This window comes from Mauremys reevesii, linkage group 25, assembly GCF_016161935.1.
Source record: "Mauremys reevesii isolate NIE-2019 linkage group 25, ASM1616193v1, whole genome shotgun sequence".
NCBI classification, from domain to species: Eukaryota; Metazoa; Chordata; order Testudines; family Geoemydidae; genus Mauremys; species Mauremys reevesii.
Genome location: NC_052647.1, coordinates 5,893,051 through 5,919,790, shown reverse-complemented (window position 1 = coordinate 5,919,790; position 26,740 = coordinate 5,893,051). Strand labels below are relative to the sequence as shown.

Genomic DNA, 26,740 nt, shown 5'->3' with positions numbered 1-26,740 from the left:
AGCAAAGACCCGGAGCGCCGCTGGGTGAGTCATCCCTGCCAGGGCCCCGCCAAATCGGGCCCTGCACTTCCTAAAGCCGGCCCCGCGTCAAACCATCTGATCCTGCGCCAGGCAGGGGAATCTGGTGCTCGGATGTGGTTCCACAGTCACTGTGTTGTAGCAATGCCGGCAATACCGGTGCCGAGTTCGTGCACCGGACGGTGAACTTCCCGGCAACCCTCTGCTTTGTGACAGGGTGTGACTGGTGCCTGGGAGGGGCCCCACTGAGATTGCTCCATCAGGGCAAACTGCAGAGTGGGGCCGACAATCCCCCAAACTGCTGGTTATTTCTGATACTTAGATTCACCGAGCCAGGAACAAACCTGCGGCTCCGATACCGGCTGCTTCCCCAGAGCCAGAAACAGCTCCCGGCTCCTTTCCTAGTGTGGCTTGTTGGAGAAAAACTTAGTTCTCGCTTTTTGTTTGGGTGCAGCAAAATCAAATACTTTATTATTTCTCCAGTAATTACAATGGAGGGAGAGAGTGCCATAGGACACAGGGTCACCCCAGTCCTGGACAGGTCTCTCAACTCGTAAACAATTACATCAAGCCTTTATACCTTTGTTACAGACAATTTCTAGCAATAATACAGACGGTAAAAAGCAACAAATACATTTTGTTTATACATAAGCTTTTCTGCTATCTTATTTGTCTCACTACTAGAAAAAAACAAGACTGCATATTGCAAGGTCGTAATAACTTTCACACAATTCACTCTGTCTTACATTATCTTGCTTCTACAAATCTCACGTCATTAGGGTCACAGCTAGCCTAACTCATGCTAACTAACTAACATTCATTAAGATCTTTTCAAATCCTTGTTAATTATTAATTGGCTTCCACTCTCCCCCCTTTTGTACTTCTAGTACAACAAATATTTCAAATCTCAATTTGCATTAAACCATGGATTTCAGATTCTACAGCAGATATGTCAACCTTAGGGGTTTTCATGGGATGTAATGACAATGCATGATTAGCATGAACATGAAAGGTATTATTACTATCATTACGTCTTTTACAACAACAACAACATAATCCTAAACTAACTAACAACACTACAAACAATAACATTCCCATAGGAATAAAATAATGGGGTTGTTGTACAGTTTTGGTTACAAAGCACAATACATCATACTTAGTACATAAAGTAGACACTCTATAAGCTGTATGAAAGGCATTCTGTTCAGTATGATATATATATTCCGAAGCATATGAATTTGCCCATGCAATTCAGAGATTCTTCGAACCTCCGGTAACAATGAAAGCAAATTTTGAAACCGATCAGGCACTACTTTAGTCCAATTAAAATATACCTGTAATCTAAAAGCTACTTGCAACATTCTATCTGCAGGCCAGTAAATGATATGATTGCCTGCAGCAGTGGTAAGATTAATATGTATACCTTGTAAAGTGGTGGCATTAACGTACACACAGCTATCATTAGCTTGAAAAAGTGGGTGTCCTGTCAGGGTAGTTCCTTGACCTCTACCCTCCCAGCAAATATTGTCATAAACAGTGACAACTTCCCCTGGCTTCAGTTTCCATATACACTGAAGCTGTGGTGGTTCTAATGGCCAAAATATCCGTAGATTTCCTAACCCCATCCAAATATCAGCTGTAATCCCAGGAGCACTAACTAAAAATCGATTAGGAGTATCAGGCGGTCTCACTTCCCAGATATCTCGGTGAATCACCCAATCCCACATGCATCCTCCCCATGGACCCGGCAGGATTCGGTATGTGGGAGCCCACACCCCCTTAACTGGTCCATATGCTTGGAAGGAGCACTGTGAATGTCCACACTTCCATCCAGAAAGTGTCCAAGTATGTCTTCATGACCACAGATCAGATGGTACTCTTGATGCGTCTGTAAGGGCAGTGGGCCAAGTCTGGTCTAGATCCCACTGCAATGCCTTCCCAGCCTCAGTGATATTCAATACCATCTCTGTCAGTAACTTCTGGGTCATAGAACTAAGGGTGGAAATGACATGTAACTCACCAACTCCAGCCTGTACTTAAGATAGCTGAGCTTCAAAAACAAGGCTAGTGGCCTTTTCTAGTTGGCCCAATTTCTTATCATGTTCATGGCCTTTAAGAATAGTCCAATTGGCTACGACACTATTAGCCCCAGCCCACAGGAATCTGCCCAATGTCCTCTTATTCCAGGTTCTCCGTTGTGCTAATCTAATGGCAGCCCCTTGTGAGCAATCTGGGTATGTAAAAGTGATTTGAAAACTGGATAAGGGCAATGTCATTTAAAATCCAATTAGGGAGGGCAATACATACTGAAGGATTTATCCAAAACACAGGGCGCAGCCTGTAGAATAAACCCCAAAATCCAATTAATACCACATTCCCAAGCATGGGTCCCACAAATTTCTTCCTGCCAGTGTGTAATCCTTTGTTTACTCACCAGGGTCAGTTCTCAATGTCCTTTTTAGTCAGTAATTCCTGGACTATGGCAATGTCAGTGGAGTGAGTGTTTCTTCTTCTTTCCTGAAGCAGTTGTGGTTCAGCATCCTACAGGGGAGAGTACCAGGACATCATCCTGTAATGATTTGCTTTTTCTACAAAAGTTCAAAGGCACAGTAGGTCTGTCAGTGGACAAGGGAGAGGTTGCTAGTACGTCACCTTGTCCTTTTTCCTGCTGTCCAGAAGCACAGTAAAACTAGAAAAAGGAATAGGCTAATCATCAGTAGGAGAATTCTTCTGAGGTGGAGGGGTCTTTTTACAGTAAGAATCCTGGGTCCAAGCAGCCAGTCTTTGGCACTTCACAGCGGTGTTGGTAGTCAGCAGGACTTGGAAAGGGCCTTTCCAGCATGGCGCCAAGGCAGTCTTTCGTTGATGGATCTTGATGTAGACCCAGTCTCCTGGTTCCAACGAGTGGCAAGGTTGCACAGGATCCTTCGGTAGTGCTTCCTTCACCTGTGTATAAAAAGACTTAACACATTTCATTAGTGCCTGACAATACTTAAGCATTATGTTATCCATCAAATGAATGTCCATCTGAGCTGGGGTTAGCGGGGTGCAGTTGGTAGTTGCATTGGGTGTCCTGTCAAAATTTCATGAGGGCTGAGTCCAGTCTTTCGATTGGGAATGGCTCCCATACTCATCAGTGCCAAAGGAAGGGCATCTGGCCACTTTAAGTTTGTGTCAGCACAAATCTTGGCCAGTTTATTCGTTTAAAATCCCGTTCTGGCGTTCCACTGTCCCAGCAGACTGTGGGTGGTGAGGGCAGTGAGCTGCACATAACTCCTTTACAATCTGTCCAGTAAAATGAGTTCCACGATCACTGTTGATACTCACAGGGATGCCAAAACGTGGCACAAAATCTTTAAGCAAAATTTCACAACAGTCCTGACATCTGCTTTCCTGCAGGGAAAAGCTGCAATCCAATTGGTAAATACATCAACGAAAACTAATACATATCCATAACCACAACATTTAGACATTGAAATAAAATCAAGCTGAATATTTACAAAAGGCCCCAAGGAGGAGGGTGGGCTGCCTGCTGCACACCAATTTCGTTGAACTGCAGCAACCATGCCCCCCTTTCCTTGGTAGTCAGTGAAGTCCTAGTCGTGAGCGGTGTCCTTGACTGGGGCCAGCGCATGTTAGCTATTCTCTTTTTCTCCCTTCATGGCTTTTTTTTTCTTAACCTACAAAGGAAACTTTTACTCTTTACTTATACACCTTCTTTTATACCATGAACACATAAACATTACTGTTATACAGTACATTAGTCTTATTATTCAATGTATGCCACATATACCCTTTCATTAAAATAACCTTATTACAGAACTTTGGAACAACAAGCCAGGACAAGCACACCCACTTTGAGAAGTTCACTTAATATAACCTCTAGTCCAATAGCTTTCCACCATCCCCAGCCCTGTGGCTAAAAGTCTGAGGTAGCCAGAAGGATCCCTTGTACAATATGGGGAGTGGGTTAACTTTTCATGTCCTTGCTTCCAAAGACTGTTAGTATGCAAATTTTAACAACAATTCTTAATTAAAAGATTTGGCCAATGTAGTTTCTTTCTCTTACTTAAGAAAATGTATTAGACTTTAGTATATCACATTTTTCTGATGTAACCAAACACTTTGTATTCTAAGTTGAACAAAACAAGTATCTGCATTTCAATCCAACACTTCCGCCTGAGTTCAAATCAGACCATCCCATGAAAATATTAAACACAACAATTCTGGCCACGAGACAAACACCACAAGACAGAACATAGAACACACAACATAATTTTGACCGTGCCAGTAAATCATGGTACGTTGAATGTTGTGCAGCTGGCATTAGTTTTCTTTGATTATCTGAAAGACAAAAACAGAGATCCACCCCTTCTGGGCAGTTAAATACTTAAAATATACAAATACTCTTGTTGATTCTAGGCAAAACAGAGGAATTACCCCATATTTTCTCGTATGTGTTTCTTAGACAGCCCTGGTTCAGCGGCCTCTACCTTATCAGTTAGTTAATTTGCATTAACACAGATGCTTTCTGGCTCGCTTTTTTTCTTTTAACTCCTGCTTTTAAACACTGAAAGAAAACATCACCACTTATAGTGCCTTTATAGCCTAATAAAATTTTCATTACATAGCACTGTATACATTCTTGAACTGATTTAACAAAATTGTTCATAGCCAAATGATTGCAATCTAATAATTTCTTTGCCTGAATTTATTTACAAACATTTCAAAGACACCAAAAACTTGTCTCTTTAGCATTTTTACAAAGTTCAACTGCTGTTCCCTCCAGCAACTACAGAGTCAACATTTCCCTTTCTTAAAAATCACTTGCTTGTTTCCCAACAGTCACTTTTATCAACTCAAATCACCATTCCAAATATCCTCTTGAGTATTTGAAATCCTCATGCTTATATTCACTTACTCCTTCTTTCCACTACACCCTGAAAAGTTTCCAACCTGTTTTCCAATCTCTTTGTCTGTTGCCTGCCCGTCTGGGCCCGATCCTTTTTTTCTCGCGGAACCGTGCCTTCCAGGGGCACTAATTCGCTCCTCTACCAGTTTAGCTAGGATGGTGAGCTTCTCAACTAGCTCCCACCCTTCTGGTCTATACCCCAAAACATTTCTACTCACAAGACTACCCGAGTCCTCCCTAGTAAGGGTTGCTACCCGGGCAAAAATACATGGCCATTGGGTAAAGGCCATTTACTTAACACATAATCCAAACCACTTTAGGGGGTCTACCCAGAGACCCACCCATTTGTATGCTGGCACTTAAACAGAAAAGAAAATTACACAGAAAGCAGAGAGAATTACAGTCTAAGCCAGATTTTTCTACTTCTATTACATTGTCCGTTACAGGGGGCGGGACAGAAAGATCTCAATACAACCTCAGAGCTTCATCGCACACATGGCTTCCACTCTGAGGAATTACGAATGAGAAGTTCAGTTCCGCTCACACACCCAACGCCCAAATGAACAGAGCAGAAAAACAACAGTAACCGGTTAAACAAAACAGAACAAAACCAGATAGTGTTTCCTTATTCTATTAGGGCTCACCTATAATCATACAATCCTTATCATATAACACCAACAATACCAAACAAAGCAAACATAAAATAACAAGGGTAAAACAGATAGAGGTGGAAATTCTGCAGGGCTCCCCCATACATAATTGCTCACCAAACTGTGACAAATTCCTGTTACTAATTTATCCCTCATGTCAGGTGATCAGACTGACAGAGCATATAATCAAATTTTAAAGCTTCATTAAAAATAATAAAACAACAATGGAGAGTGTTGGGAATGCTCCCACCTCACACAGGAAAAACATGAATGCCCCAAGCCTTAAGCCACTTTAATACTCACACATGTCTCACTGGAAAGCTAAGCTTTGCAAATACAATTCCAATTCTGTAACTTGTACTGCCTTTGGTTTGCCTCTGTCTTTATTTTTCCACATCAGCTGAGGCTGAAAGCAGTTTTTCTTTGCACTTAGCATAGTCCGCACTGATTCTTGACCTTGAACACAAAACAACTTCTCCTTTATCTCAGGCTAAGCTGAATTTCAAATTAACCCGTTCCTAGACAAATTGCTCACACTGTGTCAGAGGCTTTTCTTTGGTGATTAAAGGCTCCTCTGAGATATATGATCTTATTTAGATTGAAGGTACCTTTTAATGGGCATTGTTTAGATGGATTTTCACACGTGTGAAGATTCCAATTCTCTAAATACCTGCAGGTTTTAGGACCATAATGTACGTACATGTAATATGCTGGGGTACCCTTAGGGGGTAAGGTGGAATGTTTAGACTGTCCCTTACCCATGTTCCACTTACACACACAGAGAGGGTGCCCTGTCCGCGCTAGCGGCTCAAAAACTAAGGATCTTTCCCTACAGGGCACTCACACAGGAGAGACTCACAAGGAAGACTACGACTCTCCTACACCTCCCTTCAGCAAAGAGCGTCGGCTAGTCTCTGGGAGACGGCGCCGCTTACTCTAATTGCATCCAGTGAGATGATCAGATTGTCAGTAGCCCACACAGAAGGGAAAGGGGAGGGAAGATGGGTTCACACACTCCTAGACCCAGGCAGCTTCCTCGCTGGACTATGCCAGGCTGAGTCAGCCCACCGTGGGTCGGATCTCCTAAAGATTCACTAGTTACCGGGCTTGCGTTAGAGCAGTCCTGATCATTAGCTTCCGCTTCACAGGGTACTCTGGGCGTCTTCCGATAACGATCACTCACACTGGTGTACACACACACACACACCAAGGCCTCTTTTTTTTTTAACCCTTTTTTTAACCTTTTTATCTTTTTAATTTTTTTTTTTAACCACGATGCATCTTTACCTGGTCCGGACCAATACCATGAGGCGGTATGACAACCCCTCTTGAGGCGGTTAAAAACCCCTCAGCACCGGTGCATTCTAATGCATTTACCTATGCATTACCTTATGCATTTACCTTATGCATTTCCTTGGCCAACTCAGCAGTTCCCAGTACTGCAATAAACTAACCTTATTGGGGCCTTTCCCCAATACCACTTTGCATCTGATCCTGCTGCACAGTCAATAAGTTCAGATGGCGTGAGCCCAACAGAGACAGACGTCCTCAGGGAAAATCCTCCTCCGATACCCCAATAGAGATTTCAAAGGTCTCATACCTCTCATGTGGCGCCATGGGGTTCGAAGGGGAATGATCCGTAGTAGCCGTCTGTGGGTCCGTGGGCGTTGCCATCCCAGACGAGCCCCCAAATTGTCGGAGAAAATCTTAGTTCTTGCTTTTTGTTTGGGTGCAGCAAAATTAAATACTTTATTATTTCTCCAGTAATTACAATGGAGGGAGAGAGTGCCATAGGACACAGGGTCACCCCAGTCCCGGACAGGTCTCTCAACTGGTAAACAATTACATCAAGCCTTTATACCTTTGTTACAGACGATTTCTAGCAATAATACAGACGGTAAAAAGCAACAAATATATTTTGTTTATACATAAGCTTTTCTGCTATCTTATTTGTCTCACTACTAGAAAAAAACAAGACTGCATATTGCAAGGTCGTAATAACTTTCACACAATTCACTCTGTCTTACATTATCTTGCTTCTACAAATCTCACGTCATTAGGGTCACAGCTAGCCTAACTCATGCTAACTAACTAACATTCATTAAGATCTTTTCAAATCCTTGTTAATTATTAATTGGCTTCCACAGGCTTCAAAGGCAGAATTTGGGTCATTTAGCCTGCAAGGTGCTTAACCCTTTCTGGCTCAGTGTCCCACAGGGCCGGACTTTGCTCAGAGCATCACTTCTGCTGACTTTGGTTCTGGCCTTGTGCCAGGCCCCTGCTCCAGCCTCTCTCTGCTCCAGCTCCATGTCGCTCCCCCAGGGCTGTGCTGTGAGGGGGATGTGCTGGGACTGGCATTGCCAGCCCAGCCCCAGGCTTCCCTCAGACACCCTGGCTTCCAGCGGCATGGCGCAGGGACACACGGGCTGGGCAGCTCCGCGTCACTCCCCCAGGGCAGGGAGTTTGTCCAGGGCACAGACCGAGAGGTCTCTCTGGGCTCGCAGTCCAGTGGATTTGGAGACCCCTTTGCGCTGGTGAAGCTGGCGCATGCACCAATGCCAGTCCCCTGGCAGGGGATACCCACATGCTGGTGTCTCTACTGGGGGATGGTGGAAGCTGCCAGCTGCTAAATCGCTTGGTGTTGGTCCCTGTCTGTGCTCCCTGAGCCCCCCGAGTCAGCAAAGCACGTGCTTAGCTCCAGCCCTGCCCAGAGACGCACTGAACTCGGCTCCAGTGGGTCTTAACTGCATGGCTGAGCTCGTGACGACAATCCCAGGCATTAAAACAAAATCAGATTAACTTAGAAAATCAGGAGCTTTAGAAAGATCAGTGAGCAAGGGGCAGTGTGTGGAGAGAATTGAATTGAAAAGGGGCAAATTCAAAGCAGATACAAGGAAATACTCCTCCACGCAGGACAGCATTAGCCTCTGGAACTCACTGCTACCGCGACCAGGGGGCTGTGAATGTGTCGAGTTTTAAAGAGGGACCGGCTGGTTCTATGGGGAACGACAATGCCTGGAGCTGTGCTAGTTAATGGGCAATAATTCTGGGAGGGAGGGAAAAGCTCCCACTTCAGGGCTTAAGTCGACCTCTGACTATTAGAGATCAGGAGGAGACCTTCATGGGAGAAGATTATCCCCCGGCTGCTGCTGCGAGACTCTGACACCTTCCTCTGTAGCACCTGTCGCAGACGGGATACCAGGGTAGATGGGCCTCGGGGCTGACCCAGGCTGGCAATGCCTGTGGGTTCCTCTGTGATTGGAACCTGAGGGGGATTTCTGCCAAGTCCCAGTGTTCCCACCCCTTGGGCAACTCAGCTTCAATCATGGACTCCTCAATCTCCCCAAATCTTGGCCCCATTGGGGCTTGGCCCTGAGAGGCCACAGTGGCTGTTCTGGGCTCTGAAGGTCCCCTTCCCTCTGTTACAGTCACAGCACACGCACACAGTTAGAAACAAGGCGTCACATCCTCTCGCTGGCAGGCTGCAGCTCAACACGAGGTTATTCTCAGAATCCAGAACCCTAGCACACGAGGACCCCAAACAGAGAGAGACAAAGCAGGCTGCTCCTGAAGGCAGACGGGCACAACTAACCCTCTTTGCTCTAGGCTGGCCCTTTGGCAGACACACTGCTGAAAACCCCAGATCACATACTTGTCATCCAAGCCCCCTAGCCCGCAAGCAGGACCAGGAAAGCCCCTTGCAGATGTTAAGTGAGAGCTTGTGATGTTAGCACAGTTTTCAATACACCATATTCTTGAGTGGCCGCTCCCCTGCCAGAGCAGCCAAGCTCTGAGTGGCCTGAGTGTCACTGAGAATCAGGCCTGTGATTGTTAAGCTGCTAGTGGCCCGGTCGCCTGGGTCCTGTCACCCTGCTCAGCAGAGGTGGGTGATACAGAAATGTCTCCCTGCCAGGACTGTACAGAGCGTCCCCTCTTGTGTTCCAGATATTGAGGAGTGTCTGGGCCCGAGCCCGGCAGACTGCGGACCCCAAGCAAACTGCACCAACGTGCCTGGGAGTTACTACTGCACCTGCATCGATGGCTACGAGCTCAGCTCTGGGAAAGCCAACTTCACGCACATGAGTGAGAACAGCTGCCGGGGTGAGCTCTCCCTGCCCCCACCTGCTGAGATCCCCTCGCACACAGAAATGCTACTTCCAGGCCTGGCACCGCACCGAGCTTGCGGCCCAGGCCAAATGGCCTCAGGCCCCTCTCTGATAGGTCGTGGCCTTGTCTGCTCCTACAGCACATGGGTCCGGGCTCACCCCTGTGCCCGGCACTTAGATGGGGAATAAACAGACCCATGGAGCAAACTCCTTGTGCTGCAGAGATGCGCTGGGGAGGGGGGAAGGGACCCTCGCTGGCCCCAGCATGCAGCATCTGAGCTGCTAGTGTCCCGCTGAGCCTGGGAAGGGGCCTCGTGTCTGGGCCATGGATATAGCACCGTGCGCTCTGCCCCTATGGGCCCTGGGGAGGAGAGAATAGCCCCAGCACAGTGTGCTCCAGCCCCACCCCGATCCTCCTCCATGGGTCCTGGGGGGCAGGGAATAGCTGCAGTGCTGGGCCCCGGCCTTGGCCCCTACATCAGGGGCTAGCAGCAGGGTGGGGGCAGGACCCTGACAGCAGCTCCCCACCAGCTGGGTGGCCCCTTTTGCAGGGTGGGGGATTATCCAGTGGCCGTTCCGCTGCCAGAGCAGCCTAGTGCTGCCTGAGTGTAGCTGAGAATCAGGCCTGTGATTGTTAAGCTGCCTGAGGCCCGGTTGCCTGGGTCCTGTCACCCTGCTCAGTGCGGGGGGCTAGGGGGTGATACTGGGAACGTCTCCCTGCCGGGACTGTACAGAGCGTCCTCTTGCATTACAGATATTGACGAGTGTCAGGGCCCGAGCCCGGCAGACTGCGGACCCCACGCAAACTGCACCAACGTGCCTGGGAGTTACTACTGCACCTGCATCGATGGCTACGAGCCCAGCTCTGGGAAAGCCAACTTCACGCACAGGAGTGAGAACAGCTGCCGGGGTGAGCTCTCCCCTGCCCCCACCTGCTGAGACCCCCACCCCTCATACCCATTCCCAGCAAGGGGCCGCACTGGGGCTGCTGCCGGCTTTGGCAGTGGCCCGAGGCCTCAGCCAGGCTGTGATGAGACCTGACCCTAGCCCAGGCCGTCTCAGAGGTCCAGAGAGGCGCAGGCCACTTCCAGCTGTTGAGGCCTCCAGCCATAATAAACATACAAAATGACGACACATGAAAACAAAGCACCAAAAAAAGAGTGAGACGTAATTTAAATATTGTTTATTTAACAAATGCTTTTGTAGCGTTTTTCTGTGCAAATGTACTAATTACTGAGGAAAATCTCGCTGTTGTGCAATGTCACAGCTGACGTTAAGCATGGGGAGCCCATTCACACGCTCTAGTCCCATAGCTGACACAAGGAAGAAAGGAGAACAGTAGAACAGAGACCCTGGACTTCAGAAAAGCAGACTTCAACTCCCTCAGGGAACTGATGGGGAAAGGAGTCGAGGAAAGCTGGCTGTATTTTAAAGAAACCTTGTTGAGGTTGCAGGAACAAACCATCCCGATGTGTAGGAAGAAAAGTAAATATAGCAGGCGACCAGCTTGGCTTAACAGTGAAATCCTTGCTCGTCTTAAACACAAAAGAACCGCTTACAAGAAGTGGAAGATTGGACAAATAACCAGGGAGGAGTATAAAAGTATTGTTCAGGCATGCAGGAGTGAAATTAGGAAGGCCAAATCACACTTGGAGTTGCAGCTAGCCGGAGATGTTAGGAGTAACAAGAAGGGTTTCTTCAGGTATGTTAGCAACAAGGAGAAAGTCAAGGAAAGTGTGGGCCCCTTGCTGAATGAGGGAGGGAATCTAGTGACAGAGGATGTGGAGAAAGCTAGTGTACTCAATGCTTTTTTTGCCTCTGTCTTCACAGACAAGGTCAGCTCCCAGACAGCTGCACTCTGCAGCATGGTATGGGGAGATGACCAGCTCTCTGTGGAGAAAGAAGTAGTTCGGGACTATTTAGAAAAGCTGGACGAGCACAAGTCCATGGGGCCAGATGTGCTGCATCCGAGGGTGCTAAAGGAGTTGGCCGATGAGATTGCAGAACCATTGGCCATTATGTTTGAAAAATCATGGTCATCGGGGGAGGTCCCGGACGACTGGAAAAAAGCTAATGTAGTGCCCATCTTTAAAAAAGGGAAGAAGAAAGATCCAGGGAACTACAGGCCAGTCAGTCTCACCTCAGTCCCTGGAAAAATCATGGAACAGGTCCTCAAGGAATCAATTCTGAACCACTTAAAGGAGGGGAAAGTGATCAGGAACAGTCAGCATGGATTCACCAAGGGCACTTCATGCCTGACTAACCTAATTGCCTTCTATGATGAGATAACCGGCTCTGTGGATGAGGGGAAAGCAGTGGATGTGCTATTTCTGGACTTTAGCAAAGCTTTTGATACAGTCTCCCATAGTATTCTTGCCAGCAAGTTAAAGAAGTATGGGCTGGATGAATGGACGGTAAGGTGGATAGAAAACTGGCTAGATTGTCGGGCTTAACGGGTAGTGATCAATGGTTCCATGTCTAGTTGGCAGCCGGTATCAAGTGGAGTGCCCCAAGGGTCGGTGCTGGAGCCGGTTTTGTTCAATATCTTCATTAACGATCTGGAGGATGGTGTGGACTGCACTCTCAGCAAGTTTGCAGATGACACTAAACTGGGAGGAGTGGTTGATACGCTGGAGGGTAGGGATAGGATACAGAGGGACCTAGACAAATTAGAGGATTGGGCCAAAAGAAATATGATGAGGTTCAACAAGGACAAGTGCAGAGTCCTGCACTTAGGACGGAAGAATCCCATGCACTGTTACGGACTAGGCACCGAATGGCTGGGCAGCAGTTCTGCAGAAAAGGACCTAGGGGTTATGGTGGACGAAAAGCTGAATATGAGTCAACAGTGTGCCCTTGTTGCCAGGAAGGCTAATTGCATTTTGGGTTGTATAAGTAGGGGCATTTCCAGCAGATCGAGGGATGTGATCATTCCCCTCTACTCAGCACTGGTGAGGCCTCATTTGGAGAACTGTGTCCAGTTTTGGGCCCCACACTACAAGAAGGATGTGGATAAATTGGAGAGAGTCCAGCGGAGGGCAACAAAAATGATTAGGGGGCTGGAGCACATGACTTATGAGGAGAGGCTGAGGGAACTGGGATTGTTTGGTCTGCAGAAGAGAAGAATGAGGGGGGATTTGATAGCTGCTTTCAACTACCTGAAAGGGGGTTCCAAAGAGGATGGATCTAGACTGTTTTCAGTAGTAGAAGATGACAGAACAAGGAGTAATGGTCTCAAGTTGCAGAGGGGGAGGTTTAGGTTGGACATTAGGAAAAACTTTTTCACTAGTAAGGGTGGTGAAGCACTGGAATGGGTTACCTAGGGAGGTGGTGGAATCTCCTTCCTTAGAGGTTTTTAAAGTCAGGCTTGACAAAGCCCTGGCTGGGATGATTGATTTAGTTGGGTTTGGTCCTGCTTTGAGCAGGGGGTTGGACTAGATGACCTCCTGAGGTCCCTTCGAACCCTGAGATTCTATGATTCTAAGGTCCTTTCACCTGAAGCCACTGACGCAGGCAAGCTGACAAAAGCACGCAATAGCTATGAACATTTTTAACTCTTTAATATGATAAAATCTGTATCAGTTAACAAAAAAATTATGTCTTACCAAACCACATCTCTTATTTGCTTGAATTTGCAGCTCTAAGCTGAGAGAAGGTGGGTCACATTGATTTTGGTCCGATAGGGACGGGCATAAAAACAAGTTGCAAAACTTATCAAATGCAACAAAATTAAGTGTCTAAATTTGAGTCCCCTTTGAACTTGCGGCCCAGGCCAAATGGCCTCCAGGCCCCTCTCTGATAGGTCGTGGCCTTGTCTGCTCCTACAGCACATGGGTCCGGGCTCACCCCTGTGCCCGGCACTTAGATGGGGAATAAACAGACCCATGGAGCAAACTCCTTGTGCTGCAGAGATGCGCTGGGGAGGGGGGAAGGGACCCTCGCTGGCCCCAGCACGCAGCATCTGAGCTGCTAGTGTCCCGCTGAGCCTGGGAAGGGGCCTCGTGTCTGGGCCATGGATATAGCACCGTGCGCTCTGCCCCTATGGGCCCTGGGGAGGAGAGAATAGCCCCAGCACAGTGTGCTCCAGCCCCACCCCGATCCTCCTCCATGGGTCCTGGGGGGCAGGGAATAGCTGCAGTGCTGGGCCCCGGCCTTGGCCCCTACATCAGGGGCTAGCAGCAGGGTGGGGGCAGGACCCTGACAGCAGCTCCCCACCAGCTGGGTGGCCCCTTTTGCAGGGTGGGGGATTCTCCAGTGGCCGTTCCGCTGCCAGAGCAGCCTAGTGCTGCCTGAGTGTAGCTGAGAATCAGGCCTGTGATTGTTAAGCTGCCTGAGGCCCGGTTGCCTGGGTCCTGTCACCCTGCTCAGTGCGGGGGGCTAGGGGGTGATACTGGGAACGTCTCCCTGCCGGGACTGTACAGAGCGTCCCCTCTTGCATTACAGATATTGACGAGTGTCAGGGCCCAAGCCCGGCAGACTGCGGACCCCACGCAAACTGCACCAACGTGCCTGGGAGTTACTACTGCACCTGCATCGATGGCTACGAGCCCAGCTCTGGGAAAGCCAACTTCACGCACAGGAGTGAGAACAGCTGCCGGGGTGAGCTCTCCCCTGCCCCCACCTGCTGAGACCCCCACCCCTCATACCCATTCCCAGCAAGGGGCCGCACTGGGGCTGCTGCCGGCTTTGGCAGTGGCCCGAGGCCTCAGCCAGGCTGTGATGAGACATGACCCTCGCCCAGGCCGTCTCAGAGGTCCAGAGAGGCGCAGGCCACTTCCAGCTGTTGAGGCCTCCAGCCATAATAAACATACAAAATGACGACACATGAAAACAAAGCACCAAAAAAAGAGTGAGACGTCATTTGAATATTGTTTATTTAACAAATGCTTTTGGAGCCTTTTTCTGTGTAAATGCACTAATTACTGAGGAAAAATCTCACTGTCGTGCACTGTTTTGATGTTAAGCATGGGGAGCCCATTCACACGCTCCTGTCCCATAGCTGAACGGGGATAGTTCTTTCCCTGCTTCAACACGTTGAAGGTGCCTTCACCTGAAGCCACTGACGAGGCAAACTGACAAAAACACACAATATCTATGAGCATTTTTAACTCTTTAATATGACAAAATCTATATCAGTTAACAAAAAATTATGTCTTACCAAACCACATCTCTTATTTGCTTGAATTTGCAGCTCTAAGCTGAGGGAAGGTGGGTCACATTGATTTTGGTCCGCTAGGGATGCACATAAAAACAAGTTGCAAAACTTATCAAATGCCACAAAAATTAAGTGTCTAAATTTGAGTCCCCTTTGAACTTGCAGCCCAGGCCAAATGGCCTCCTGGCCCCTCTCTGATGAGCCGTGGCCTTGTCTGCTCCTACAGCACATGGGTCCGGGCTTACCCCTATGCCCGGCGCTTGGATGGGGAATAAACAGACCCACAGGGCAAACTCCTTGTGCTGCAGAGATGCGCTGGGGAGGGGGGAGGGGACCCTCGCTGGCCCCAGCACGCAGCATCTGGGCTGCTAGTGTCCCCCTGAGCTGGGAAGAGGCCTCGTGTCTGGGCCATGGAAATAGCACCGTGCGCTCTGCCCCCTATGGGCCCTGGGGAGGAGAGAATAGCCCCAGCACAGTGTGCCCCAGCCCCACCCCCGATCCTCCCCACTGGGTTCTGGGGGGCACGGAATAGCTGCAGTGCTGGGCCCTGGCTTCAGCCCCTACATCAGGGGCTAGGACAGGGGTGGGCAAACTTTTTGGCTCGAGGGCCACATCGGGGTCTGAAACTGTATGGAGGGCCGGGTAGTGAAGGTTCTGTCTCCCCAAACAGCCTGGTCCCTGCCCCCTATCTTCCCCCTCCCACTTCCTGCCCCCTGACTGCCCCCCTCAGAGCCTCTGACCCATCCAACCCCCCCTGCTCCTTGTAGACTGACTGGACCCTCCCAAAATGCCATGTCCCTGGGTGGAAGGGATCGCTCAGTGGTTTGAACATTGGTCTGCTAAACCCAGGGTTGTGAGTTCAATCCTTGAGGGGCTGCTTGGGGTCTGGGGCAAAATCCAGTACTTGGTCCTGCTAGTGAAGGCAGGGGGGCTGGACTCAATGACCTTTCAAAGTCCCTTCCAGTTCTAGGAGGTATATCTCCAATTATGTTATGTTAAACTGCCCCCCTGGGACCCCACCCGCTATCCAACCCTGACTGCCCCCAACCCCATTCACACCCCTGCCCCCGAGAGGCCCCCTGTGACTCCCACACCTGTTCACACACACCCTGTCCCCTGACCGCCCCCATCCTGAACCTCCACCCCATCCACCTGCCCCCTGCTCACTGTCCTCTGACTGCTCCTGGGGACCCCCTGCCCCGTATCCAACCCCCCAGCTCCCCGCCCCCTTACCATGCCGCTCAGAGCATCAGGAGACTGGCAGCTGCACCTCCCGGAGCGCTGGTGGCATGATGAGCTGCAGCTGGGGAGGAGGACAGCAGGGAGGAACCAGGGGCTAGCTTCCCCGGCCGGGAGCTCAAAGTCCAGGAAGGATGGTCACGCAGACCGGATGTGGTCCACGGGCAGTAGTTTGCCCATCTTTGGGCTAGGAGCAGGGTGGGGGCAGGACCCCTACAGCAGCTCCACACAAGCTGGGGTGGCACCTTTTGCAGGGTGGGGGATTTTCCAATGGCCGTTCCGCTGCCAGAGCAGCCTAGTGCTGCCTGAGCGTAGCTGAGAGTCAGGCCTGTGATTGTTAAACTCCCAGGGTCCCAGTCGCAATGGATCCATAACCCAGCTCAGTACAGGTGGACGATGCAGGAACGTCTCCCTGGCAGGACTGTACAGAGCGTCCCCTCTTGTGCTGCAGATATTGACGAGTGTCAGGGCCCGAGCCCTGCAGACTGCGGACCCCACGGAAACTGCACCAACGTGCCTGGGAGTTATTACTGCAGCTGCATCGATGGCTACGAGCCCAGCTCTGGGAAAGCCAAGTTCACGCACATGAGTGAGAACAGCTGCCAGGGTGAGTTCTCCACTGCTCCCACCTGCTGAGACCCCCCACCCCAATGCCCATTCCCAGCAAGAGGCCGCACTGGGGCTGCTGCCACCTTTGGCAGTGGCCCGAGGCATCAGTGAGGCTGTGATGAGACGTGACCCTCGCCCAGGCCCTCTCAGAGGTCCAGAGAGGTGCAGGCCACTTCCAGCTGTTGAGGCCCCAGCCATAATAAACATACAAAATGACGACACATGAAAACAAAATAAGGCACCAAAGAAAGAGTGAGACGTAATTTGAATATTGTTTATTTAACAAATGCTTTTGGAGCCTTTTTCTGTGTAAATGCACTAATTACTAAGGAAAAATCTCGCTGTCGTGCAGTGTTTTGACGTTAAGCGTGGGGAGCCCATTCACACGCTCCTGTCCCATAGCTGAACGGGGATAGTTCTTTCCCTGCTTCAACACGTTGAAGGTCCGTTCACCTGAAGCCACTGACGCAGGCAAACTGACAAAATCACACAATATCTATGAGCATTTTTAACTCTTTAATATGACAAAATCTGTATCAGTTAACAAAAAAATTATGTCTTACCAAACCACATCTCTTATTTGCTTGAATTTGCAGCTCTAAGTTGAGGGAAGGTGGGTCACATTGATTTTGGTCCGATAGGGACGCTCATAAAAACAAGTTGCAAAACTTATCAAATGCCAGAAAATTAAGTGTCTAAATTTGAGTCCCCTTTGAACTTGCAGCCCAGGCCAAATGGCCTCCTGGCCCCTCTCTGATAGGTCGTGGCCTTGTCTGCTCCTACAGCACATGGGTCCGGGCTCACCCCTGTGCCCGGCGCTTGGATGGGGAATAAACAGACCCACAGGGCAAACTCCTTGTGCTGCAGAGATGCGCTGGGGAGGGGGGAGGGGACCCTCGCTGGCCCCAGCACGCAGCATCTGGGCTGCTAGTGCCCCGCTGAGCCTGGGAAGGGACCCCGGGAACGGCTCTGGGAATTGGGCTAAAGCGTTCTTGAATTTGCCCCTGGTCCCCTATATTTTGAGCTTCCGCTGTGGGCAGGCAGCCATGCTCTGCTCTGGCCTCTAGGGGGCGCAGCTGCTAGTTCGAGGGACCCTCCCACTGCCCCAAGCTCCCTGCGTGGGCAGCGCTGGGAGGGGCATGTGCTGTGACTGGCATTGCCAGCCCAGCCCCAGGCTGCCCTGAGGCCCCCCGAGTTTCAGCAGTCTGGGGCGGGGACGTGGGGTTGGCGTTCGTCCGCTCCGTGTGCTGTCCCGGCTCTGGGCGGGTCGCCGGCCCGGCAGACCTCCAGCGAAGTGCCCAGACAGCCCAGAGTCGGGGCAGTGGCCAAGGCGCTCGGCCAGGTTTATCCCCAATGCAGCCCGGTGCCAGCGCCCAGAGATGCCACAGGGACACGGCCACACGTCTGCCTCTGCCAGTGGACCCCGACAGTTACAGACTGAGACAAACCATCCGGGATAAACAACCAACGTCCCAGCTTGTGTGTCTCACAACATGCTTGTTACCCCCCTTGTGCCCTTCTCCTGCTGCTTCAGACAAAACATTCCCCACCCCTCAGGGCCGGCTTTACGCCGATTCCCTCGATTCCCCTGAATCGGGCCCCGCACCCAGTGGTGAGCTGAAGCCGGTTCCCAAGCTCCAGCAGCCGTCCGCCCCGCCCCCGGCCCCAGCTCACCTCCCGCTCCTCCCCTGAATGCTCCTCCCCCCTCTCCTCCCCCTCACCTGCTTCCCGCGAATCAGATGTTTGCGCGGGAAGCCTGGAAACAAGCAGGTAAGCTGGGGCGGGGGGTGCGAGGAGGGCACCAGGGAGGTGCTGTGCGGCTCCAGCCTGGCCCGGCCCTGACTCTGGCCAGGCGGCGCGGCTCTGGCTCGCGTCCCGGCTCGGCTCCGGTGGGGGTAAGCGTCATGGTAAGAGACCGGGTCTGGGGGGGCTGAATAAGGCAGGGGCAGGGAATCCCACGGACAGAGAGCGGGTCGGGAGGTTGGATCGGGCAGAGGTTCTGGGAGGCGGACAGGGGCCGGGAATGGGGGTTGGGTAGGCGTGGGAGTTCCGGGGTCTGTCGGGGTGGTGATGGATGGGGTTGGGGCAGTCAGGGGACAGGGAGCAGGGTGAGTTGGGTAGGGGGTGGGATTCTGGGGGCAGTTGGGGTGGGGGCTCTTGGGAAGGAGTGGTCAGGGGACAAGGAGTGTGGGGGGGTTGATGGGTTGTGATTTCTGAGGGCAGGACATGGGTGGGGTTGGATGGGGATGTACTCACGGGTGGTTCCCTACCGGGTCTTGATGGCGGGTCCTTCAGTGCCACGGAAGACCCGGAGCAAAGACCCGGAGCGCCGCTGGGTGAGTCATCCCTGCCAGGGCCCCGCCAAATCGGGCCCTGCACTTCCTAAAGCCGGCCCCGCGTCAAACCATCTGATCCTGCGCCAGGCAGGGGAATCTGGTGCTCGGATGTGGTTCCACAGTCACTGTGTTGTAGCAATGCCGGCAATACCGGTGCCGAGTTCGTGCACCGGACGGTGAACTTCCCGGCAACCCTCTGCTTTGTGACAGGGTGTGACTGGTGCCTGGGAGGGGCCCCACTGAGATTGCTCCATCAGGGCAAACTGCAGAGTGGGGCCGACAATCCCCCAAACTGCTGGTTATTTCTGATACTTAGATTCACCGAGCCAGGAACAAACCTGCGGCTCCGATACCGGCTGCTTCCCCAGAGCCAGAAACAGCTCCCGGCTCCTTTCCTAGTGTGGCTTGTTGGAGAAAAACTTAGTTCGCTTTTGTTTGGGTGCAGCAAAATCAAATACTTTATTATTTCTCCAGTAATTACAATGGAGGAGAGAGTGCCATAGGACACAGGGTCACCCCAGTCCTGGACAGGTCTCTCAACTCGTAAACAATTACATCAAGCCTTTATACCTTTGTTACAGACAATTTCTAGCAATAATACAGACGGTAAAAAGCAACAAATACATTTTGTTTATACATAAGCTTTTCTGCTATCTTATTTGTCTCACTACTAGAAAAAAACAAGACTGCATATTGCAAGGTCGTAATAACTTTCACACAATTCACTCTGTCTTACATTATCTTGCTTCTACAAATCTCACGTCATTAGGGTCACAGCTAGCCTAACTCATGCTAACTAACTAACATTCATTAAGATCTTTTCAAATCCTTGTTAATTATTAATTGGCTTCCACTCCCCCTTTTGTACTTCTAGTACAACAAATATTTCAAATCTCAATTTGCATTAAACCATGGATTTCAGATTCTACAGCAGATATGTCAACCTTAGGGGTTTTCATGGGATGTAATGACAATGCATGATTAGCATGAACATGAAAGGTATTATTACTATCATTACGTCTTTTACAACAACAACAACATAATCCTAAACTAACTAACAACACTACAAACAATAACATTCCCATAGGAATAAAATAATGGGGTTGTTGTACAGTTTTGGTTACAAAGCACAATACATCATACTTAGTACATAAAGTAGACACTCTATAAGCTGTATGAAAGGCATTCTGTTCAGTATGATATATATATTCCGAAGCATATGAATTTGCCCATGCAATTCAGAGATTCTTCGAACCTCGGTAACAATGAAAGCAAATTTTGAAACCGATCAGGCACTACTTTAGTCCAATTAAAATATACCTGTAATCTAAAAGCTACTTGCAACATTCTATCTGCAGGCCAGTAAATGATATGATTGCCTGCAGCAGTGGTAAGATTAATATGTATACCTTGTAAAGTGGTGGCATTAACGTACACACAGCTATCATTAGCTTGAAAAAGTGGGTGTCCTGTCAGGGTAGTTCCTTGACCTCTACCCTCCCAGCAAATATTGTCATAAACAGTGACAACTTCCCCTGGCTTCAGTTTCCATATACACTGAAGCTGTGGTGGTTCTAATGGCCAAAATATCCGTAGATTTCCTAACCCCATCCAAATATCAGCTGTAATCCCAGGAGCACTAACTAAAAATCGATTAGGAGTATCAGGCGGTCTCACTTCCCAGATATCTCGGTGAATCACCCACTCCACATGCATCCTCCCCATAGACCCGGCAGGATTCGGTATGTGGGAGCCCACACCCCCTTAACTGGTCCATATGCTTGGAAGGAGCACTGTGAATGTCCACACTTCCATCCAGAAAGTGTCCAAGTATGTCTTCATGACCACAGATCAGATGGTACTCTTGATGCGTCTGTAAGGGCAGTGGGCCAAGTCTGGTCTAGATCCCACTGCAATGCCTTCCCAGCCTCAGTGATATTCAATACCATCTCTGTCAGTAACTTCTGGGTCATAGAACTAAGGGTGGAAATGACATGTAACTCACCAACTCCAGCCTGTACTTAAGATAGCTGAGCTTCAAAAACAAGGCTAGTGGCCTTTTCTAGTTGGCCCAATTTCTTATCATGTTCATGGCCTTTAAGAATAGTCCAATTGGCTACGACACTATTAGCCCCAGCCCACAGGAATCTGCCCAATGTCCTCTTATTCCAGGTTCTCCGTTGTGCTAATCTAATGGCAGCCCCTTGTGAGCAATCTGGGTATGTAAAAGTGATTTGAAAACTGGATAAGGGCAATGTCATTTAAAATCCAATTAGGGAGGGCAATACATACTGAAGGATTTATCCAAAACACAGGGCGCAGCCTGTAGAATAAACCCCAAAATCCAATTAATACCACATTCCCAAGCATGGGTCCCACAAATTTCTTCCTGCCAGTGTGTAATCCTTTGTTTACTCACCAGGGTCAGTTCTCAATGTCCTTTTTAGTCAGTAATTCCTGGACTATGGCAATGTCAGTGGAGTGAGTGTTTCTTCTTCTTTCCTGAAGCAGTTGTGGTTCAGCATCCTACAGGGGAGAGTACCAGGACATCATCCTGTAATGATTTGCTTTTTCTACAAAAGTTCAAAGGCACAGTAGGTCTGTCAGTGGACAAGGGAGAGGTTGCTAGTACGTCACCTTGTCCTTTTTCCTGCTGTCCAGAAGCACAGTAAAACTAGAAAAAGGAATAGGCTAATCATCAGTAGGAGAATTCTTCTGAGGTGGAGGGGTCTTTTTACAGTAAGAATCCTGGGTCCAAGCAGCCAGTCTTTGGCACTTCACAGCGGTGTTGGTAGTCAGCAGGACTTGGAAAGGGCCTTTCCAGCATGGCGCCAAGGCAGTCTTTCGTTGATGGATCTTGATGTAGACCCAGTCTCCTGGTTCCAACGAGTGGCAAGGTTGCACAGGATCCTTCGGTAGTGCTTCCTTCACCTGTGTATAAAAAGACTTAACACATTTCATTAGTGCCTGACAATACTTAAGCATTATGTTATCCATCAAATGAATGTCCATCTGAGCTGGGGTTAGCGGGGTGCAGTTGGTAGTTGCATTGGGTGTCCTGTCAAAATTTCATGAGGGCTGAGTCCAGTCTTTCGATTGGGAATGGCTCCCATACTCATCAGTGCCAAAGGAAGGGCATCTGGCCACTTTAAGTTTGTGTCAGCACAAATCTTGGCCAGTTTATTCGTTTAAAATCCCGTTCTGGCGTTCCACTGTCCCAGCAGACTGTGGGTGGTGAGGGCAGTGAGCTGCACATAACTCCTTTACAATCTGTCCAGTAAAATGAGTTCCACGATCACTGTTGATACTCACAGGGATGCCAAAACGTGGCACAAAATCTTTAAGCAAAATTTCACAACAGTCCTGACATCTGCTTTCCTGCAGGGAAAAGCTGCAATCAATTAGTAAATACATCAACGAAAACTAATACATATCCATAACCACAACATTTAGACATTGAAATAAAATCAAGCTGAATATTTACAAAAGGCCCCAAGGAGGAGGGTGGGCTGCCTGCTGCACACCAATTTCGTTGAACTGCAGCAACCATGCCCCCCTTTCCTTGGTAGTCAGTGAAGTCCTAGTCGTGAGCGGTGTCCTTGACTGGGGCCAGCGCATGTTAGCTATTCTTTTTTCTCCCTTCATGGCTTGTTTTTTTAACCTACAAAGGAAACTTTTACTCTTTACTTATACACCTTCTTTTATACCATGAACACATAAATATTACCGTTATACAGTACATTAGTCTTATTATTCAATGTATGCCACATATACCCTTTCATTAAAATAACCGTATAACAGAACTTTGGAACAACAAGCCAGGACAAGCACACCCACTTTGAGAAGTTCACTTAATATAACCTCTAGTCCAATAGCTTTCCACCATCCCCAGCCCTGTGGCTAAAAGTCTGAGGTAGCCAGAAGGATCCCTTGTACAATATGGGGAGTGGGTTAACTTTTCATGTCCTTGCTTCCAAAGACTGTTAGTATGCAAATTTTAACAACAATTCTTAATTAAAAGATTTGGCCAATGTAGTTTCTTTCTCTTACTTAAGAAAATGTATTAGACTTTAGTATATCACATTTTTCTGATGTAACCAAACACTTTGTATTCTAAGTTGAACAAAACAAGTATCTGCATTTCAATCCAACACTTCCGCCTGAGTTCAAATCAGACCATCCCATGAAAATATTAAACACAACAATTCTGGCCACGAGACAAACACCACAAGACAGAACATAGAACACACAACATAATTTTGACCGTGCCAGTAAATCATGGTACGTTGAATGTTGTGCAGCTGGCATTAGTTTTCTTTGATTATCTGAAAGACAAAAACAGAGATCCACCCCTTCTGGGCAGTTAAATACTTAAAATATACAAATACTCTTGTTGATTCTAGGCAAAACAGAGGAATTACCCCATATTTTCTCGTATGTGTTTCTTAGACAGCCCTGGTTCAGCGGCCTCTACCTTATCAGTTAGTTAATTTGCATTAACACAGATGCTTTCTGGCTCGCTTTTTTTCTTTTAACTCCTGCTTTTAAACACTGAAAGAAAACATCACCACTTATAGTGCCTTTATAGCCTAATAAAATTTTCATTACATAGCACTGTATACATTCTTGAACTGATTTAACAAAATTGTTCATAGCCAAATGATTGCAATCTAATAATTTCTTTGCCTGAATTTATTTACAAACATTTCAAAGACACCAAAAACTTGTCTCTTTAGCATTTTTACAAAGTTCAACTGCTGTTCCCTCCAGCAACTACAGAGTCAACATTTCCCTTTCTTAAAAATCACTTGCTTGTTTCCCAACAGTCACTTTTATCAACTCAAATCACCATTCCAAATATCCTCTTGAGTATTTGAAATCCTCATGCTTATATTCACTTACTCCTTCTTTCCACTACACCCTGAAAAGTTTCCAACCTGTTTTCCAATCTCTTTGTCTGTTGCCTGCCCGTCTGGGCCCGATCCTTTTTTTCTCGCGGAACCGTGCCTTCCAGGGGCACTAATTCGCTCCTCTACCAGTTTAGCTAGGATGGTGAGCTTCTCAACTAGCTCCCACCCTTCTGGTCTATACCCCAAAACATTTCTACTCACAAGACTACGAGTCCTCCCTAGTAAGGGTTGCTACCCGGGCAAAAATACATGGCCATTGGGTAAAGGCCATTTACTTAACACATAATCCAAACCACTTTAGGGGGTCTACCCAGAGACCCACCCATTTGTATGCTGGCACTTAAACAGAAAAGAAAATTACACAGAAAGCAGAGAGAATTACAGTCTAAGCCAGATTTTTCTACTTCTATTACATTGTCCGTTACAGGGGGCGGGACAGAAAGATCTCAATACAACCTCAGAGCTTCATCGCACACATGGCTTCCACTCTGAGGAATTACAGAATGAGAAGTTCAGTTCGCTCACACACCCAACGCCCAAATGAACAGAGCAGAAAAACAACAGTAACCGGTTAAACAAAACAGAACAAAACCAGATAGTGTTTCCTTATTCTATTAGGGCTCACCTATAATCATACAATCCTTATCATATAACACCAACAATACCAAACAAAGCAAACATAAAATAACAAGGGTAAAACAGATAGAGGTGGAAATTCTGCAGGGCTCCCCCATACATAATTGCTCACCAAACTGTGACAAATTCCTGTTACTAATTTATCCCTCATGTCAGGTGATCAGACTGACAGAGCATATAATCAAATTTTAAAGCTTCATTAAAAATAATAAAACAACAATGGAGAGTGTTGGGAATGCTCCCACCTCACACAGGAAAAACATGAATGCCCCAAGCCTTAAGCCACTTTAATACTCACATGTCTCACTGGAAAGCTAAGCTTTGCAAATACAATTCAATTCTGTAACTTGTACTGCCTTTGGTTTGCCTCTGTCTTTATTTTCCACATCAGCTGAGGCTGAAAGCAGTTTTCTTTGCACTTAGCATAGTCCGCACTGATTCTTGACCTTGAACACAAAACAACTTCTCCTTTATCTCAGGCTAAGCTGAATTTCAAATTAACCTGTTCCTAGACAAATTGCTCACACTGTGTCAGAGGCTTTTCTTTGGTGATTAAAGGCTCCTCTGAGATATATGATCTTATTTAGATTGAAGGTACCTTTTAATGGGCATTGTTTAGATGGATTTTCACACGTGTGAAGATTCCAATTCTCTAAATACCTGCAGGTTTTAGGACCATAATGTACGTACATGTAATATGCTGGGGTACCCTTAGGGGGTAAGGTGGAATGTTTAGACTGTCCCTTACCCATGTTCCACTTACACACACAGAGAGGGTGCCCTGTCCGCGCTAGCGGCTCAAAAACTAAGGATCTTTCCCTACAGGGCACTCACACAGGAGAGACTCACAAGGAAGACTACGACTCTCCTACACCTCCCTTCAGCAAGAGCGTCGGCTAGTCTCTGGGAGGCGCGCTTACTCTAATTGCATCCAGTGAGATGATCAGATTGTCAGTAGCCCACACAGAAGGGAAAGGGGAGGGAAGATGGGTTCACACACTCCTAGACCCAGGCAGCTTCCTCGCTGGACTATGCCAGGCTGAGTCAGCCCACCGTGGGTCGGATCTCCTAAAGATTCACTAGTTACCGGGCTTGCGTTAGAGCAGTCCTGATCATTAGCTTCCGCTTCACAGGGTACTCTGGGCGTCTTCCGATAACGATCACTCACACTGGTGTACACACACACACACACCAAGGCCTCTTTTTTTTTTAACCCTTTTTTTAACCTTTTTATCTTTTTAATTTTTTTTTTTAACCACGATGCATCTTTACCTGGTCCGGACCAATACCATGAGGCGGTATGACAACCCCTCTTGAGGCGGTTAAAAACCCCTCAGCACCGGTGCATTCTAATGCATTTACCTATGCATTACCTTATGCATTTACCTTATGCATTTCCTTGGCCAACTCAGCAGTTCCCAGTACTGCAATAAACTAACCTTATTGGGGCCTTTCCCCAATACCACTTTGCATCTGATCCTGCTGCACAGTCAATAAGTTCAGATGGCGTGAGCCCAACAGAGACAGACGTCCTCAGGGAAAATCCTCCTCCGATACCCCAATAGAGATTTCAAAAGGTCTCATACCTCTCATGTGGCGCCATGGGGTTCGAAGGGGAATGATCCGTAGTAGCCGTCTGTGGGTCCGTGGGCGTTGCCATCCCGGACGAGCCCCCAAATTGTCGGAGAAAAACTTAGTTCTTGCTTTTTGTTTGGGTGCAGCAAAATCAAATACTTTATTATTTCTCCAGTAATTACAATGGAGGGAGAGAGTGCCATAGGACACAGGGTCACCCCAGTCCCGGACAGGTCTCTCAACTGGTAAACAATTACATCAAGCCTTTATACCTTTGTTACAGACGATTTCTAGCAATAATACAGACGGTAAAAAGCAACAAATATATTTTGTTTATACATAAGCTTTTCTGCTATCTTATTTGTCTCACTACTAGAAAAAAACAAGACTGCATATTGCAAGGTCGTAATAACTTTCACACAATTCACTCTGTCTTACATTATCTTGCTTCTACAAATCTCACGTCATTAGGGTCACAGCTAGCCTAACTCATGCTAACTAACTAACATTCATTAAGATCTTTTCAAATCCTTGTTAATTATTAATTGGCTTCCACAGGCTTCAAAGGCAGAATTTGGGTCATTTAGCCTGCAA

General features: G+C 48.2%; 1 protein-coding gene and 1 long non-coding RNA gene across 6 annotated transcripts in view; one reads left to right on the top strand and one right to left on the bottom strand.

Annotated features, from left to right (window-relative positions):
- The window catches only part of LOC120391433, a 341,872-nt gene that overhangs the window by 163,013 nt on the left and 152,119 nt on the right, over positions 1 to 26,740 (bottom strand). The window lies entirely within an intron of this gene.
- LOC120391365 (adhesion G protein-coupled receptor E5-like) overlaps positions 1 to 26,740 on the top strand; it is a 209,343-nt gene that overhangs the window by 79,029 nt on the left and 103,574 nt on the right. For all 5 annotated transcript variants that reach the window (XM_039514957.1, XM_039514959.1, XM_039514958.1 and 2 more), the window contains exons 8-10: positions 10,441 to 10,596; positions 14,130 to 14,285; positions 16,532 to 16,687. In XM_039514957.1, the coding sequence (XP_039370891.1) occupies positions 10,441 to 10,596; positions 14,130 to 14,285; positions 16,532 to 16,687 (468 nt within the window). The remainder of the gene's footprint in view (positions 1 to 10,440; positions 10,597 to 14,129; positions 14,286 to 16,531; positions 16,688 to 26,740) is intronic.